The sequence below is a fragment of the Cebidichthys violaceus genome, unplaced genomic scaffold (genome assembly GCF_023349555.1).
Source record: "Cebidichthys violaceus isolate CVI_PGR_0920_01 unplaced genomic scaffold, fCebVio1.0.p SCAF_8, whole genome shotgun sequence".
NCBI lineage: Eukaryota > Metazoa > Chordata > Actinopteri > Perciformes > Stichaeidae > Cebidichthys > Cebidichthys violaceus.
In genome coordinates this window covers 5,366,791-5,385,034 of record NW_027176964.1, presented here as the reverse complement: position 1 = coordinate 5,385,034, position 18,244 = coordinate 5,366,791, and the positions used below count along the sequence as shown (strand labels likewise).

The 18,244-nt window shown below is 47.0% G+C and overlaps 1 protein-coding gene across 7 annotated transcripts in view; it reads right to left on the bottom strand.

The window, feature by feature from the left end:
• Window positions 1-420: 420 nt before the first annotated feature.
• Window positions 421-18,244, bottom strand: part of rnf220a (ring finger protein 220a) — a 167,429-nt gene continuing 149,605 nt past the window's right edge. For 4 of the 7 annotated variants that reach the window (XM_068737873.1, XM_068737872.1, XM_068737874.1 and 1 more), the window contains 7 exons: window positions 16,980-17,172; window positions 16,798-16,853; window positions 16,537-16,651; window positions 8,415-8,526; window positions 5,784-5,978; window positions 5,282-5,356; window positions 421-2,371 (listed from right to left, as the gene is read on the bottom strand). In XM_068737873.1, the coding sequence (XP_068593974.1) occupies window positions 2,300-2,371; window positions 5,282-5,356; window positions 5,784-5,978; window positions 8,415-8,526; window positions 16,537-16,651; window positions 16,798-16,853; window positions 16,980-17,172 (818 nt within the window). In that variant the 3' untranslated portion in view covers window positions 421-2,299. The remainder of the gene's footprint in view (window positions 2,372-5,281; window positions 5,357-5,783; window positions 5,979-8,414; window positions 8,527-16,536; window positions 16,652-16,797; window positions 16,854-16,979; window positions 17,173-18,244) is intronic. The other 3 variants (XM_068737878.1, XM_068737876.1, XM_068737877.1) reach the window with 1 other exon arrangement.

Genomic DNA, 18,244 nt, shown 5'->3' with positions numbered 1-18,244 from the left:
CTCATAAAAGTGTGATGGCAATCTTGTAACTTTGCGACTTTAATCTCGAAAAAAAAGTCAATGTGGACATAAATCATTTTTGTCAAAGTCATTTTTGGGGCAGGTTCGAATAAACGGTGAATTCAATAACGTGGCACCACATCCTGATTTCCTGCCCAGCGTTTAAACTACCAGGATGTGCAACTTCACAGTGATATAAATACAACAAAATAAAGGTTCATCAGTAGAAAACAACTCGTGCTTTGAATGATGTGTTCTGTTACAAAGAAGGGTGCCAGACTCCATTCATTTTTCTATGAAAACAAAAGTTCAGTGTTTAAACCGTACATCACTTCAGAGTGGATGGAGATCGACTACAGACAAAAAGACGACACACAAAGTCTATCAACAAGCACATGAACAGAAAAGGCGTCTTCTGCATTAAGGCCATCTTCCTCAGCTTTATTTCAGAGAACACAGGAACATTTCTCGTATTTTAACAACCACCCAGTGTGCAAACCAGAACACTCGCGGTATTTGAGAAGTTTTATTTTTTCTTTTTTTTTTCAGCATTTCTTACAACAATACAGACGTCACAGAATACATAGTTTTACATACACAAAGCACACCACCACCTTGGTTGCTGCTGCAGCTGCTGCCGTAAAGGGGAAGGGGGGGGGGGGGGGGGAGAAAATGCTGCGGGTTCCGGAAGTTGCCAGTTCAGCCTCAGCCCATCCTTCCTTTCCAGAGACTTCACTCATCGCTAGAAAGAACCTGCCCTTCAGGGGTTGCCATTTTTGGGACCTTTCCGCAGCGTTTTTAGCAGTATGAAGAAAAACAATGGAAAAAGCTTGCTTTTGAAACATGTAGGGGGTGAAAACAAAACGTTTCTAGACTGTAATCTGAGCATGGTGTTACTCCAACTGAGGAAGCAGAGATGGAGGTGAAAAGAAGAGGCTTGTCCGCAGTAAATCTTGGCCAATGAGAGTCTCTCCATTCAAAAAAAGTCCGACTGTTTTTCAGGGTCCCTCTGCAGAAAATAATTACACCACCTAAATCTTGACCATCTAGTCTTGAGTAGTTTATTATTACTTACATTTTTTATTCCTGTACAGTGAAATAACCGATCTTCAAATGATCTTTTTTTTTCTTAAAAATACAGAAGGCTTCTTTTATTCCAGCCATTTTTTTTTCTCCCCAAACATCATTCCCAGACCCTTCCAACTTACAACAGGACTTTGATATTATATACTTCTGTGTGTGTGTGTGTGTGTGTGTGTGTGTGTGTGTGTGTGTGTGTGTGTGTGTGTGCATGTGTGTACATGTGTGTGTGAACTCTATGTCATTTACACCCAACATTGTAAACATACATAGAACTATATTACATGTGCTTGCACTGCATCTTGGAGGGGGAGAAATTTTGGTTTACTTCACTAGAACACCACAAAAGGGAGGAAGAGGAGGAGGAGGAGGGAAGGGCTCACGAGGAGAAGAAGAAGAAGAGGTGGTGGAGGAGGAGGAGGAAGAGGAGTGTCAAACTCCTTTTTCTAGGTTGTGAGGTTATTCTCAGTTTGGTTGAAAGCTTGGTTTTAATGGACAGGCCCATTTTTTTTAATTCTCTGAAGCAACATGGGGCATGAAGATTAGAGTTTTCTGTCTCTCTGGGATACTTAACACAAAACAAAAAAAGAAGCTTTCTGTCGAGTCTTCAGGGTAGAGCCCGTTGTCCAGCACCATCGAAATGTCAAAGAAGAGCTGGGGGGGGGGGGGGGGGGGGGGGTCTTTATATTCTGTATGAAGAAGTTCCTTTCAGGTCCAGCTTCAGCAGCAGGAAGCTTCCCAGTCTCAGCAGGGTCCGGCAGGGTGTTGGGGGGGTTCTCCACTGACTCAACAGTCCTCCAGTGGTCCATACCCCCGTGTCACATGTACGTCAGTGAGGCGGCGGGAACGAGCCCGTTGGCCAGCGGTCCACCTTTTCTTTATTTGTATTTTTTTGTTTCGGTGGGAGGCCATGCTGCCAGCCGGAGAGTCAGTGAGCTCTGCTCAGTCAGTCATTCAGTTTCTAGTTTTTAGCCTCCCAAAAAACGAAAAAAAAACAAAGAGCCAGTGGAGTCTCAGAGACAGCCGTCTCCTCTCTGTTCGCTCTCAGAGTTGTTTTTTTTTGTGGAGCTGGCAACCCAGGCCACGGAAGAGAGGGGGAAACAAACGGAGGGGCGATGTCATTGAGGCGATGAAATCCAGGATGAGAGGAGGAACGGCTCAGAACGATGAAGAGGCGCTGGTGGGGGGAGGGAAGGTGTGTGTGTGTACGTGTGCTCTTCTACAAGTAGACGCGCCTCAGGTCTCCGGGTGAGGTGATGGTGTTGCACTGCGGGCACAGCTTCTTGTTCCCCTATGATGGATGGAGAGACAAAAGTTAGCATTGTTGTTAAGGAAATGAGTCACTGAATAAGGTGATATCTAGGTCACTTCACAAATGCATATGATTTTCCATCTGTATTTCCAGCTGTTGATGAAGGTGAGGTCAGACAAAACAAGCAATCTGAACATGTTTTTTTAAACATTATATAGACATAGCTCTAGAAGTTATCTCTATACTTAAGTCATGATACGATATTATGATTTGAAACATGTTGCCATACGCCGTGTATTGTGACAACACATCACTTTTTTTTTACTGCAAATTATGCAATTTGTCAACATCAGCACCTGACTGACCGAACTGTTTGTTTTACAGTCTACAGTTCAATCTTGCTGAATTCACCCATAACAGCACCATCTAGTGGACTGAAAAAAGAGGTTTAATATGTAATTGCAATATTAATCATATATTTAATAAAAGGCTGTGTATGGATACCATATTGCCATGCAAAATATCTCGATACTATGTTGTATATTTGGTTGATTCCACCCCCCCCCCCCCCACTCCCAACTTCCTCTTCTCTCTTTGAGATCGTAAACTGGCCTGTTAGCAGCAGAGCACCATCTCACAGCCGCTTTGATAGTGTGCCATCTGCACCGAAGCAGCAGGTGATAATAGGCAACGCATTCCGACCGGGGTGGTCCCTCCGCCACTGTCCTCCACCTGTCCACCAGTCAGCTCCTTTCTTTTCCGCTGGCTGTCTTTATGTCATGAATTCTCATGGCTACGATAGAATATGTGGACTATCTGGAGGTCCCAGAAGTATCTCTCTGGTATGCGGAGACTTTCATCAGTCCACTGTGATGTGTGTAGAAGACGTGTAAAACATACACAGCGTGCTAGTTACATCTTTTCCCCCTCAAGAGAAACACTGTGTGTGTGACATCTAACACGGGTCCAACGGAACGCAGAGATCTCATTACCCGAGTACCTGAATGCCCTGCCGGTCGGTACAAATAATGTGCAGGTTCACATGACCCCAAAGGCTTTATGGGCTTCTTTTCCTGTAAGCCGCTGAATAAAGTCTTTGGAGTGGGGGCACGGGGCGGAGGTGGTCTGAAGGGCGAACGCGGACACACTCGAGAGGACCGCTGTGGTGCGAGGAGTCCGACGGATCTCACAAGCTCCCGCTAAGAGGATTTGTGGCTCCGGAGCGCCCAACGCGGTCTCTTCATGTCTCAAGAGAGAATAAAGACAAGAGGAGGAAGAGGAGGAGAAGTTTTCTACGGCAGCGTCAGGTGTGGGTTAAAGGTTTTATGCTAGTGTCAATCGAGTCCTCTTGTTTTGTTTGCACACCGTGTCGATGCGGCGTTACTCTCGTTTCAGCGTGGGCGGGCAAGTGTGCGTGGGCGTGTGCCCGTCGCGCTGCGCTGCAGCTGCCTTGCTCATTAAAGCGGCGAGGGGCCGGGCTGACGTTAACTAGATTCCCAGGCATTTACTTTCATCAGCCTGGCCCTCCCGTTTTGTTTTTTTATAGCTGTCTCCAGGCTACGAGTTTAATGCCCCATCCATTAGACCTGAGACAGCAGCACACGCACGCACGTCCATGGCGAGATGGAAACAATGGGCCTCGTTCAAGAATGTCTTCTTACGGCCTCTTTACTCGACTCAAGAAATTTATGAAAGACGCACTGAAGGCGTTGTTGTAGCCACGTGAAGTTCTTCATGAATCAGTATCGATCCTGTTTCGGATGTGTGTTCCAGACAATCGTTAGCGCAGGGCAGCCATCATTACGGCCATGTGCCTCATTTTACTTTTAGTTTGTTTAAAAACTAAGCCGTCAACCTTAAGCAGCTTAATTTAAATTAATCAAATGCCAAAGTTAGTGGTGATTGTATGGATCGTATTCTGGGCAATTTTGGTACTACGCTAGCATTCAGACGAGACCAAACCGCTGTAGCCTTTGTTGGATGGCTGAAAACAGAGATATTGTTTGACTGGAATGGCGACGTGACTGCTTTCTGGCAGGGATGGCGGGAGGCGCTACAACACTTCATTTCCTGCAAGTTTTATGCACCAATTTATGGTGGAATTGTTTTCTATTGACGAAAACTGGGAGGGAACAAAAGCTTACTTGGACAGGTGTTGCCGTGCCTGTTTTCCTGTGTGTGTGTGTGTGTGTTTAATTAATTATTATTAATTATTACGAGTATAATATCCACGGGAGCTACAGGTGGGCAACTGCTCATTGGTAATTGTTGTGTCACAACTGGCAATTGATGGTGTTCAGTACAGTAGATAGAGCCACTGAGGTGAGAGGGAAGAGATTGTGGGGAGGAAAGGGAATAGAAGAGGAAATAAAGAAGACGGTGAGGTGAGAGAGAGGAAAAGAGGAGACAACAGCAAAGAAACCAAAGGAAGCCAACGAGGAGACTCTTTACCCTCTCTGCTGCAGGAACACTGCGCTCCATTTACCACATTGGCCCCAGCTAATTACACACTACTGAATACATTAAGATAACTAATAACCAACAAAACCACTGCGCTCGTTCGTGTGTGTGTGTGTGTGTGTGTGTGTGTGTGTGTGTGTGCGTGTGCAGACCCGAGGCACTGTGTAGAAGTCATTGGAGGTTGGAGTTGACCACTTTATTCCAACATGTTAACAAGCCTTTTGGGGACCATTTCCCCCCGCTGAGAACTGGAAGTGTTTGCATTGCCTGGATTGTGTCTGTGTGTGTGTGTGTGTGTGTAGTGAGAGAACAGGTCATATGAGGAATATTCCATTTTAGTTCCTCCCCACAGGACACGGCTTCAGAGAGAAACTCACTGACTATGAAATGAGGCTGCAATAACTGCAGGTTTTGAGGAGCTGCCCTGAAGCACCGAGGAGAGAGCGTGTGTGTCTTTGTGTGTGTGTGCGTGGATGAGTTTGTGCGTACCAGAGTCCTGAGCCAGCATTCTTCGCAGTGGACGTGCCAGCACTGGATGGAGGTGAGCGGCATCGTGTAGGAGTCCTGGGAACCGAGAGAGAAGTGGGGGGGGGGGTGAAATTACACCAAATTGTACCAACACACACATGCCAGGTAACCACCAAAACAACACTGCACGTTCCCTGACCGACAGCTGCAAACCACTAACCATCGAAACAACACAGCCAGCAGCCACAGAACCACTGAGCAAGGCAGCATGTTGGGTGGGGTGGGATGGGGATGGGGGGCAACTGAACCGGCAACCTGCAGGTCACTGACACAACCACACACACGGACACGATATTGGGCAGGCATCGAGCAGAGACGGAGGGAGGCAGGCAGAGGGAGAACAAGATGAGGGAGAGAGAGCCATGAGTGAACCCAATCCTATTTTCTTTTCCTCTCGAAAAGAACGGAGAGATGAGGGAGGGAAGAGGGGTAGGGGGAGCGGAGGAGGGAGGGAGTGCCTTACCCTCCGTAAGGGCTGCGGGAGGAGCCTCTTTATGCCGCTGCCGTAGCCACCGATCACAAGGCCCCTGTACAGGCAGTACAGGCCGAGGGGGAGGGACTTAGGCTGCCTCTCTCCGACCTCATTGGCCAGTGGCCGGGGCCCTGGCCACACCCCTAGGCTCTTGATCTCTGCGCCTGACTGGATTGCAGGCTTCCTCTGTGTGGAAGGGAGGGGTTGGGGTGGGTGAGGAAAGGGAAGAGGTAGGAGGGGGGCGAAAGGTGGCAGCTAATCATAAAGGCGGGGTTTGTACTGATCGCGCACACGCACACACACACCGCGGTGTGTGACTGACACACACACACACACACACACACACACACACACACACACACACACACACACACACACACACACACACACACACGGGAGCGCGTTCGGCTTGGACAGACGATGAACAAACTGCTTTCTGCGTTCGCACTGACTTTGCTTTGCCAAATAATGAGAAATATGAATGCTGGTGACTCGGCTAAGTTGCTGAACGTTGATAGGTGACTCGGAAAAAAACTACCCCAAAATGGATAAAGTAGCGTTTTTGGCTTAGGATCCCATTGGTTAGAGCTGGGATACTGCAAAATGTAGGGATGCCTTCATTACCCACGGACACAAACACTGCTCTGAAGTAGAGGGGTTAGGGTTAGTATCTATTTCTGTTGTCGGTTAATCCGTCCATTACGTTCCAAAACCCAATCTATTCAGTTTTCTATCAGAGAGGACCTAAAACTCACATTTGAGAAGCTGAAACCAGAGAATATGGATTTTGTTTTTCTGCTGATCAGTTCCAACATTAATGGACTTATTGTTGCAGCTTTAAATGGTTTAATTGCCCACTTAACTTCCGTTGACAATGCCAATACAGGAATGTGTTTACGGTGCTCCTTATTTACCTTCACTATCAATATAGATTATTATCAAGAAGAACAAAACTAGAAGTCACGGGCAATGGAGAACACCAACATGATGACACTGGCTAGTTGAAATGTATGGCTTTGATTCATGTTTACAGTAGCTCTTCCTTGGTTACTTAGGGTTATGTTTATCTTTATTTTAGAAAAGATTACATTAATATATGTTAACAAAACAAGGTCTCAGATGACCAGTAGATGGAGGTAGAAATCCACTGATGAGACCAAACCCCTGTACGGAGTAGGAACTTGAGCCAACTTGGCTGCAGCAGGAGAGCACTTGTTTCCTTCAGGAGAGCACTTGTTTCCTTCTTGCACACAGCTACCGTGTGTTACGGTGGCTAATAACTTGAAGTGTTTTGCCAGCTTCTCTCAAATCCTTCCTGATGACTTTTACATCAGACAAACCACGACGAGTAAGAAGGGGGGGGGGCTTGGTGACGAGTTAGGGATAGACAAAGACGGATTAGAAGTAAGACGCCTGTGTGTGTGTGTGTGTGTGTGTGTGTGTGTGTGTGTGTGTGTGTGTGTGTGAGAACATTGTGAGTGAGAGATGAGGGACAGTGACGGATGAGCGGAGGAGAGCCTCACGTCCACGGGGGGGCAGTGAGTGATCGATCGCTGTGCCTTGCCCTCCGTGTCACCTCGGGCACCCGGTGACCTTTAGGATGCGCGGTTAATTACCCGCTTTTTTCCCCCCACACTTGACACCGCACTGCAGCTTGGAGGATGACGGGATGGGTGCTTGACACAAAGCAGGGAACACAAACTCTGACATGGGGGGGGGGGGGGGGGGGTCTGTATCTGATGAACATGAATATTGACAGTGTCCCTCATTCATCGAGGATGAACATGTGGCTGATACTATTGAGCTCCAATCACCTGAACATCACACTCTAGATATAACGTCTTCAATGTGCTGCCTGTCCATGAATGCATCTCAGCTCGGCTTCTGAGGGACGTTCTGCATTTCCTACTGGAGTCTCCCGTCCCGGCACACATTCACTTTGACTCGCAAAAAGCCATGCAAGAGCAGAAAACCACCACCAACACGACAGCAACGGAGAGCTACTTAAGACATCCGCAAACGGAGGGGAATGAGGTGCAGACAGCTCCCTACATGCACACTTCAACAACACTTTCACACCTTTGATACAAGACTGCTGCCAAAAAGGGTGGAACAAGAAAAATCACCAGAACACAGATCTGGTCACTTCAATTCAGCAATGGGGTTGTTTTTTTCCTCACTGAGAACAATATAAAATATGTGAAAAGAAAGAAGAGTGGCGAGAACTACAACAGATGATTTGACACTGACTGTGGGCCTGTACGGGGGCTGTGGACCAAGCCTCCTTTTCAAAAACTGGCCAACGTGCAGTGAGTTATGGGATACTTTGGTTTGCAGCGGTTGTGTCCTATACACAGTAAATTGGGGGGGTGGGCCTCCAAAGCAGAATTTGGAGGATCCAGCCACTGGATTTGGACATGGTGCAACTGGCTGGAAGGTTGCTAGATTTGATAATATGAGGTGCTGTTCATTTAGCTCAAACAGAGCAAAGAGCAGCATTCTTCTTGGTTACTGGTTTGGGGGAGGGGGGTATTCCTCAGGGATTGTGGGAAACTAGCTTCTACTCCTTAACCCACCAATCCCTGTATCGGCACTATGCTGCTGTGGGACTGTCATACTCACCATGCAGATGAGACACTTGTATCGGTCTCCTCTCAGTATCTGCCTCTCCAGCTCTCTGATTCGGGCCTTCAGGGCCTCCATGGTGGTTGCCGTGGACTCCTCCTCCGTCACCCTGGGGGGGGGGGGGGGGGACAGAGGGAGAGATGTTTAGCTTTGACATTATAACAGAGTGTAACTATTGACAAAGTAAAATCAGACCCATTCACAGACATTAGCCCACCTTCCCACGCTCAACCCCACCATCTTTTAAAATGTTTTGACTTGAAGCAAAGTGCCCTGTCCTCCTTCTCTAACACCTCACGTTCACCTCCCGCGATCTGCGTCTCCTCTCTCGTGTTTCCACCCCCTCGCAATTTATTTCCTTCCCCGTGTATTTATCTCCTCGCATCCTCACTTTCATCCCTCCCTCGTTCTATCCGCCGTCCTCCCTTTTCTTCCTGCCTCTAAGCAGCCTCTGATTAATGTGCGGTGTGATCGCAGAAAATGTGCATTTAACTCTGTCCGACAGCATATGAAGCAGCCATAACTAAATCAATAGGGCCGCCGCTCAGACCACCAACGCTGCCGCCGCTGCTGGTGGTGATGATGATGATTTGGCGCAGCGAGACGAGGCCGCACGAGCCGGCCTGTGTTTATTATAGCCATCCGCTCGCTCTCTGGCGAGATGCAATATCAGTGTGTGTGTGTTAAAATGGGAGCGGGCGTGTGTGTTTATGGTGATGTGGTCATTTTGCAGCCTGATAGCTTGCTGATCTATGGTATTGATCTGGATGGGGAAGGACAAGCGGAGAGAGAGAGAGAGAGAGAAGAGAGGGTGAGAGCAGAATAGAACGATAAGTGGCTTTGTGTGTGTGTGTGTGTGTGTGTGTGTGTGTGTGTGTGTGTGTGTGTGTGTGGCCCAGGATATGGCTTCATTTGCCGCATGCTCGAACAGCAGAGGCTACAGCGCAAGTAGAACTTTCTCCTGTTCAGAGACAGGTTTCTGTGAATCCATCTTTATTGAAAACGAGTAGATTCACATCTTGTTTCCTTGATTCCCGACCTCAAACAAGCTTCATTTTAGATGAAATTAAAGATTGACATTACAGGGTTGGCATGGCCATCACCAGACTGCACTGTGAAGCTCAGCAAAGAAGCCTAATGTTTTTAGTAATTTTATAGCTTTGAGATGTTTTTTTTTTCTTCTCTATCACTCAATCTAATAGTGGAACGACTTTTGATTCGTCAGGTATTATCCCTCACACAATGGAATGATTAGATAGGTCATAGATGCTCATAGAGATTCATATCTCTTTCCTTTGTGCACATTACTGAGGCTGGTTTGGGACACTGTCGACCTGCTCCCGCTCCTCCCTTGTAACCTCGCCGCCATCCCGGGTCTATAAAGACCTAGTCGGGACTCCTGGACTGACTCGCCACTCCATGCCCTATAAACTGCTTTACCCTCTCCTCTTATTAGTCCCGGGCTTGTAAAAAGCCATTTAGCCTTGATTAGCCTGCTAGCTTATAAAGCGGCAGTGGGCTCCGGGCCGGATGGGACCGGACGGGACCGGATGGGACCGGATGGGACCGGATGGGACCAGATGGGGCTCATCCCTAAAAACAAGGCTCTCGCTCTCTTTTAAAAGCTCCAATAAAGCCCTCTGTCGCTCAGTGGAGCACAAAACTCTGCCAAAAGAGGGGGAGAGAAGTTTCACTCTTCTCCCAACAACACCGGCCTCTCCCGCCTCCTCTCTATTGTCTATCCTATCGCCATCATGAATATTCATTTAGCACAGCTGGTTTATAGAGCACCACACTTGAAAAGTTGTTTAATTTCTCAATGCTATAAAAAAAGAAGAAAAAAGACATGCTAATCTATCTTTATGCGGCCGTGGCCATCTAAACAGGGGGACATGGAGGTGGGAGGGGTGGGGGGTGGGGTGTAATGGGTGGTGCAAAGATTTAATGGAGGTAGAAAGGAGATGATTTTGCAGTGCCGAGGAAAGGAAAAAGGAAAGACAACTCTCTGGGGCCAAACGTGACACGCAGCGAGATAAACTGCCTCTCAACTAGCAAGGAGAAAGCCTTGAGTTTAAGCCCTTTATGCTGTTTGTGTGACTCACTGGTTTAAGCTGGCTCAGGAGTTTTCAACCTTTTCAGCCTTTGCGAGCCAAAAAATATAGAAAAATTGCGGTCGCTCTGGGACCCGGGCTGGGCAAACATGTCATGTAGACTTACAGAAAAGAAGCTAACGTTTCATTTGGGTTACGACCTTAAAATGTCAGGCAGGAGCATCGTCCGTCTAAGCTGTCGCGGCAGCAACTTCCTGTGAGCGCGGGTCCCGGAGGGAGACTCAAGGTATTTACGCTGCTTTAACACTCTGTGGACCGCACACAGATCTGGTCCTGGTCCGGATTTGCGAGGTTGTGTGAACGCAGGTGATACAGCGATGTAAAAAAAATGAATGAATGGGCTCATAAGCAAACGGTGTGAGTCTCACGGTGCATTACTGTTGAAGACTCTCAAAATGTGTCAGTGGCTTAAGTTAAGAACAACTAAATCAGACTTCATGTTGTCAGACTTTTCTTTACCGCGTGTGCCTAAAAGTGATGACGAGCTCATCTATACGGAGTATGAAGAGGACGCCCTCCGCTTGAGGTTCATGGTCAAAAAACAATGTAAAACAAATATACAGTAGCTCAGATGGATAATAAAAAGCAGAGGAGCGATGCTCGTCTATCATACCACGGTGGTGATATGTTGTCAAGATATTGTTGTCATAGAAACACTGGCTTAAAGCGCTCCCCAGCGCCCTCTTTTATGCCAGAACAAGGCGCTATGTGCATACAGGCCTTTAGTATCGCATGGCTTAGTGGTGCACTGGAGTATTACAACAACAAACACACCTGCCAAAACTTAACAAAGAACTTATTCCGTCAAAAATCATTTTTCCCCTGATCTTAAGTCACAGGAGAGAAAACTATTTCGATCAGATTCAGAAAATGGATCACACAAAAACAATGCCTCACTTGCCTCTCTGGGCTTCCGTAGTATCTCGATCAAGATGGAAAAACTGAACGCAAACCTACAGCTCAGTCTACACATAATGACTGATGTCTTGGACTCTCTGTTGAGTGCATTTGGCCGTCACCACACCAGACTGAATACCCCCCCCCCCCCCCCCCCCCCCCATTACAGATATTTACTGCAGATCTGTTTGCACTGTGGGGCTCTGCCTGGGTAGGTCTCAACCGAACGGCCTTGATCTGAAGACCTGGCATCATAAAACCTGCGGCACAAATACTGAAATACAACTCAGGCAACGCGCTGCTACTCCGACTTAGTTACAGGCCCGCGGGGGCTTTTTTTTTTTTTTTTTTTTTTAAATGTTTTTAATGCCGTGTGCATGTACGCGAGTGAAAGGAAGTGAAATTGCAGCGCGTTTCCATCCCCACTCGGCCCTGTGGTGACGAGCGAGCAGGGCAGCCTGACAGAGACAGATAGATGGCCGGGCCTCCCCTCTATTTAGCGCTCTGTCCCCGACGTGTGTGGTGCAATTGCTCATTTCATTAGTGTGTGTGTGTCTGTGTGTAGCAGAGGACCTCCGCCATCCATCTCAATCAGCCCTGTGTCTTAATCTACTGTCTACCTAGATTTTGGCCTCTCTCTCTCTCTCTCTCTCTCGCTCACTCGACACAAGCACGGGGCAAATGATGAAATTACGTAAGAATTAATTCTAAGAAAACACAATGTCCTGGCAAATATTTTCATCCACCAGGTAGGGGAATAAATCTCTCACACGCAGGTGTGAAGAAAGCGGTGGTAAATCTCTTTAGAGCATCATTCTCTGCTGCGCCCTGTTAACCGAGGCCTTAACTACACTGACACACCATGATAAAACATTTAAGTCACTATTGATTTCCCCTGCCCGATCTCTGTGTGTGTGTGTGTGTGTGTGTGTGTGTGTGTGTGTTGGTCTCAGATGGCAAAAGGGAAGGGGAGAGGAGGGGGGGGTTGGTATGTGCCTGAGAAAAATTGAGACAAAGGATGGGAAGAAAAGAGAAATGGGGAAAGAGAGAGAGAGAGAGAGAAAGAGAGAGAGAGAGAGAGAGAGAGAGAGAGATATATGTGGCTTAGCAACGACAATAAAGAGCGACTGGGCAGTGTGTGTGTGTGCATATGTGGAGAACAGAAATCTAGCTTCATCACTTCCAAATTGAGGACAGATTCAATTATTTGCAGAAACCACATGGAAATCTCTCCGCATTGTTCCAGCTGGAGCACCAAATTTGGCAGCAATCGCATTGGCGGCATTGGAGGGGCCATTTATCTTGGAGGGGAAAGAGCGTCTCAGGCGTCGTACATATGTGCGTGTGTGTGTGTGTGTGTGCAAGAGCTCATTTATCTTGCGGGGGAATGAGCAAGGGAACGAGGACGCCCCGGGAGGCGACCAGATCATTACCCATCTGGGATCAGAGACACAGAGAGAGAGAGAGATTTCACTAACGCTGCACGCGCGCGCGCGCACACACACACACACACACACACACACACACACACACACACACACACACACACACACACACACACACACACACACACACACAATGTATCAATGTAACGAAAGGAGACAAATCTCATTTTCATTTCGGGACGGAGGGGCACAGAAGCTCCACAAATACGTGCATTTACAGCGAGCGGGGAGGACTGAGGCAGGGAATTGTTCCAGCCAGCTGACTGCTTGTTCCATTGCAATCATTCAGCATCTAGTTGGCTGCCTTTAAATGGATGCTTAGATTAAGGCCATGTTCTGCTCCGGGTGGGCTCAGCTGGAACATACGCGCAACAACACACACGCCTACAGTCTGGTAAGGTAGTTTCTTGGCAACTAGCTTAAGGCGAGAGAGATGATTCCCACTGAGCGATTTACTTTATGTCCTAAAAACATTCACCAACATTAGTTGGTTAACAAATGCAAGTGCCCAGTCTGAAAATATGAAATCAAACCGACTTCAGCTGCAGTAAGCAACAGCTCTGAAGAGAAACCTGGAATCACTGATGACGGATTAAACTGTCCTTTGCAGCCCTGCTGTGTAAACAGAGAAAGAAGCACCTTTCCATGACTGACATCAGTAATATAACAGCTGTGTGTGTGTGTGTGTGTGTGTGTGTGTGTGTGTGTGTGTGTGTGAGAGAGAGTCGATCAGCACCGTCTGACACACGGACCTGCCGACATCTCTTCCCTTCAGACACAAAGTAAAAACAAGGACGATCTCCTCACAGACAACAAGTTATCGAATGCTTCCCCGCGCTTGGCAAACACGCACATGCACACACATGCCTCGCAGCGCTGTGCCTGATCGATACGCCTCAAGCTGCTCTGCTTATTCACCAGTCCTCCCTTCTGCTGATATTTAATATGGGGATCACACACACACACACACACACACACACACACACACACACACACACACACGCTGATTGATTAATTTAAATTAAGCATTTATCGCGTGCAGCCTTCCCAGAGGTGACGACGGGTGAAATATGTATAATACTCATGTAAAGCTACAAACATGCATATCGTCACAAAAGTTGGTAATGTTTTGTAAATTAATTTTTTTTTTTAAATATATACATTTTAGACCTTCCTTAATCAAATGATGTCATTACTTTTAAGTGAGGTTTCCAATAAGAGGAAAAATGACTCACTGAACACTGCAACCGTTTAGAACTTACAGGGACAGTACGGACCAGTACCAAAATCACTTCATCACTTCATCCCATTAGATATTTATGTGAAATTGTCATAGTCAGTTCATCCTGTAGTCCAAGTGGACGTTTGTGCCAAATTTGAAGAAGTCCCTCCAGGAGTTCCTGAGGTATCACAATAAATGAATTAAGAACGGAGCGGATGGACTGACACAACCCAAAAAACTAAAGGTCTGTCTGTCCCAGCGTGGAGGCAGCTGAAGTGTACGCTATATTTAGTACATTTTCACCACTTTATCTTGCTGTCAGACAGCCCTTTCCAACGAGGAGCTAAAATCATGATATGCAGCTATCGTAACATCAAAGCTTCCAAACTCCATCGACAAAAACAGCAATTATTTGGGAAGTTGCTGGACTACCGCTGCCTCCATCGGTTAGCTTGTTTCTTTTATTGTGTGATTTTGGTGAATCCAAACTAACTCTTTTAAAAAATCAAAGTCACACAATCACACAAACAAATGAACAAATTGAGGCAACGTTAGACCAGCAACTCCCTTCTTCTGCTCGCTAGAATCACCACTGTTGTCAGTGAAGTCTTGTAGCTTAGAGCATAGATATCGGCCTCACGTCCCCGTCTGAAAGGGCTGTCCTGTTCGCTCTTGTTTCTCCAAACCGGGAGCGTGCAGACAGCCGTAAGAGTCCCGTACAACCCCACTACAAGAAACCCGAACTGTCCCTTTAACAATTTGCCTTCGGGGAATGACTGAAGAAGGAAAGGTTACGAAAATGAAATGAGAGTGCTGATTTTTAGGGGGTGTTCTTAACGGCACTTCAGGTGGACAAAGGAAATCACTTTAAGAAATAGGGGCTGGGATGGAAGGCAACTGACAGACTGACCCCAGCTCAGTGTGTGTGTGTGTGTGTGTGTGTGTGTGTGTGTGTGTGTGTGTGCAATTGCATGGGAGGGGTCAAAGAACAGGAGAATATGCCAGACATGCAGAAGCAACCAATCAACCAAATCCCTCTTTCTCTTTGCTCGCTTGCCCACCGACATTACTCTCTCGCAATGAGCTGACCTCTATTACCCATGCATGGGACAGGGTGTGTGTGTGTGTGTGTGAGATTGTTTACTTGTGGCAGAATATGGATGAGGAGATGGAAATGAGTGGATTACAGAGCTCTGGCCTTTCTCTCACTCTCTCTCACTCACTCACTCACTCACTCACTCACTCACTCACTCACTCACTCACTCACTCACACACACACACAGAAGGTGTTCTAATGGATAGGGCCGTGTGTGTGCTTGTGAGTGTCTGTTTGAAACACAGCTAGGCGAGGGCACTTTTCTTGTTCTGTCCAATCCTGCCTTCAGCTGCAGCCACATGTGCACAAGTCAACATGGGATCCTTTTAAGAACTTAAGATTTATAGAGTATTTCAGCTGGGGCTGCTTCCGAAATGGATGATTCGATGCAAAGTCATGGCTCAAAATGACCTAACGGCAGAACTAAAAATAACGTAAATATATAGAATGAAGCGCGGCTCGTTTCTGTTTGGAGCTTGAAAGCTCTCTGCTCCAGTCTGCTGAACCTCTATCTAACCAGACGCTAGTGCATCCTCCTGTCAGCAGCCAATCAGGAGGGACGCTCTGTGGTGCACAAGGTTTGATTACTGAAGTATGACCCGGACGCACGCTTTTTTATTTCTACTTGGAAAATCCGGTGGAGCCGTTCTGCCCTACTGGAAAACAAAGTCTCTAATTGAATTACTAGAATGTATTGAAATGCAGGGAAGGTATGCAATCTCATATCTCTAGTTGGCTCTGTTATTAGGGCAGCCATCTTTTATTTGTACGTTGAACTATAAAAAAATCTAAAATGATCTCCCCGAATTCAGTATTCATAGTTACTAACAACAAAGAAAACATGTTTATCTCCGTGTTTGTGTCATAGTGTATTAATTGTATTAAGTGTTATTTTGGAGTTTCGGAGTTGAGATATAATCACACAATAGAAAAATAAAACACAACATCTGAAATACTGCCTGTACGAGCGCCACGTGTGTGATGCTCGTAAACCAATTTGCATGTGTGTCCAGACTCGTCTCTGCTTGTGTCTACGTCCCCATTAATGATTCTGAGGCAGCTCTGTGCTCTGAGGGAACACAGCTGCAGAAAAAAAAAATCAATAGCTGAAGAGACCCCCTTCCTGTCCCACACACACACACACACACACACACACACACACACACACACGGCAAAAACATTATCCACACAAAACAAAATGCATCATTTATGACCCTCTGGAATCACCACGAGAGAGTGTGATCCGTCTGATACCGCGACAGGAAACGTGTCATTTTCTGTCTCACCTTTTACTACCACATCATAATGTGTGTGTGTGCGTGTGAGCCCATATATAAACGTAACCTACTTTTCGATCTCGCTGTTTTTACAGGTGCGCGGGGCGCAGGAGGAGGAGGAGGAGGACGATGAAGGGGTGCTGGGGTCCGTCTTGCTGCTTTCGCCGTTGCTCGTTGAAGGCATCTCTGTAAACACACAAACGGGGGGGGGGGGGGTGTCAACGCTGGACGGTGACATCATTTTTGGTGACTATTCTATTCTATGTGTGTGACTATGTTTACTTTATATGAAGAACAAAATCCATTTTTAGATGCATTTTGGAGAATCTTACCGTCGCTGGCCCACTTGGAGAACTCGGGTGTTATTCTGTTGGAGGGCATCCCACCGCTGCAACACAGACACAAACATGTCGGTATGAACGAAGCTTCAGTGGCGCATTTCATTTCGCTAACAGCGCTTTAGCTAAATCACTATTCTGATAGTTTTGACGGTGCAGTTGTCGAGGCCTCCTACTTTAGCACGGCTCCCCGTAGCGCCTCCCTCTCCCGGGCCTCGCCCTGGTCCTCCCCAGCTCCGGAGCACGGGATGATGTCGGCCTCCGTGTACTGGGCCTTGCCGTACTCCAGGGTGTCGTCTCCGTCCACGTCCAGGTCGGCGTCGCTGTCTGCCGCGCTCTCCTTGATGCTACACGTGGCGAAACCTGTTCCTGTGGAAATAAGAATGAGGAGAATGAATATTTTTTTTCTTCTTCCCTCAAGTAGGACAGTAGGAATAAGAGGAGTTTATGGCGTCGCATCGCGTTCTGAAATATGTTAAATCGTGCTCTTGTGATCAGGGCATAGTGATATTTGGAACCCGCGGTGGTTTGGAAAACCTGTCTAATGTTTCAGATCCAGCAAAATAAGTAAAAATATAATGTCAAAAATATAAAATAAAAAATAAGAAGAAGGCCTCTTAAGACCTCTATTACCTGATTGAGACAATCTTGGAGATCTTGAATCTAGCTCAAAAACTCCGGATGGAGATAGAAAAATATTTGGGCAGAGAAACGGCGTTTAGACACGGTGAACTGATGAGGAATGACAACTCAGCCGTCAATCTCTGAGAGAAAGAGAGGGAGAGTGTGTGTGTGAGTGGCACTTCTATAAACCCAGTGATGAACGCTCAGACAAACCCTTACCGCTGCCTGACTGCTCCCTTCAGCTCCACTTAGCCACCGAGCCGGCTGTGTGTGTGTGAGTGTGTGTGTCTGTCACTTAGAGGGCGTCTCTTCAGTGTTTGTTTGAGACTGTCTGTCCCTATGTCACTTAGACCCTCCAGCCCCTTGAAGAGGCGTGTGTGTGTGTGTGTGTGTGTGTGTGTGTGCACGCATGAGTCTGTCTACCTGTCACTTACAGCGTGTCTGTCTAGGTAGGAAAGGTGTGTGTGTGTGTGTGTGTGTGTGTGTGTGTTACTTACTATTTGAGCACTTGGAGGTGTGTGTGTGTTTCACTTGAGATGTGACTGTGAATGTGTCTGTGTGTGTCTACCAGTGACAGGCCTGACAGCCATCTTATTTACACCTATCCCAATTTCTACAAGCTCTCAGCTGGACTAGTGCGCTCTGTGTGCATGTGACAAGTGTGTGTGTGTGTGTGTGTGTGTGTGTGTGTGTGTGTGTGACCAGATACAAGTTCTGCAGAGTTGACAGCCATCTAATTTAACCCCCTGTCCCAGTATGTGTGTGTTGAGTCTCGATACTTGACTTCCTATAACAGTCGGTCCCGGCGCACTGCAGT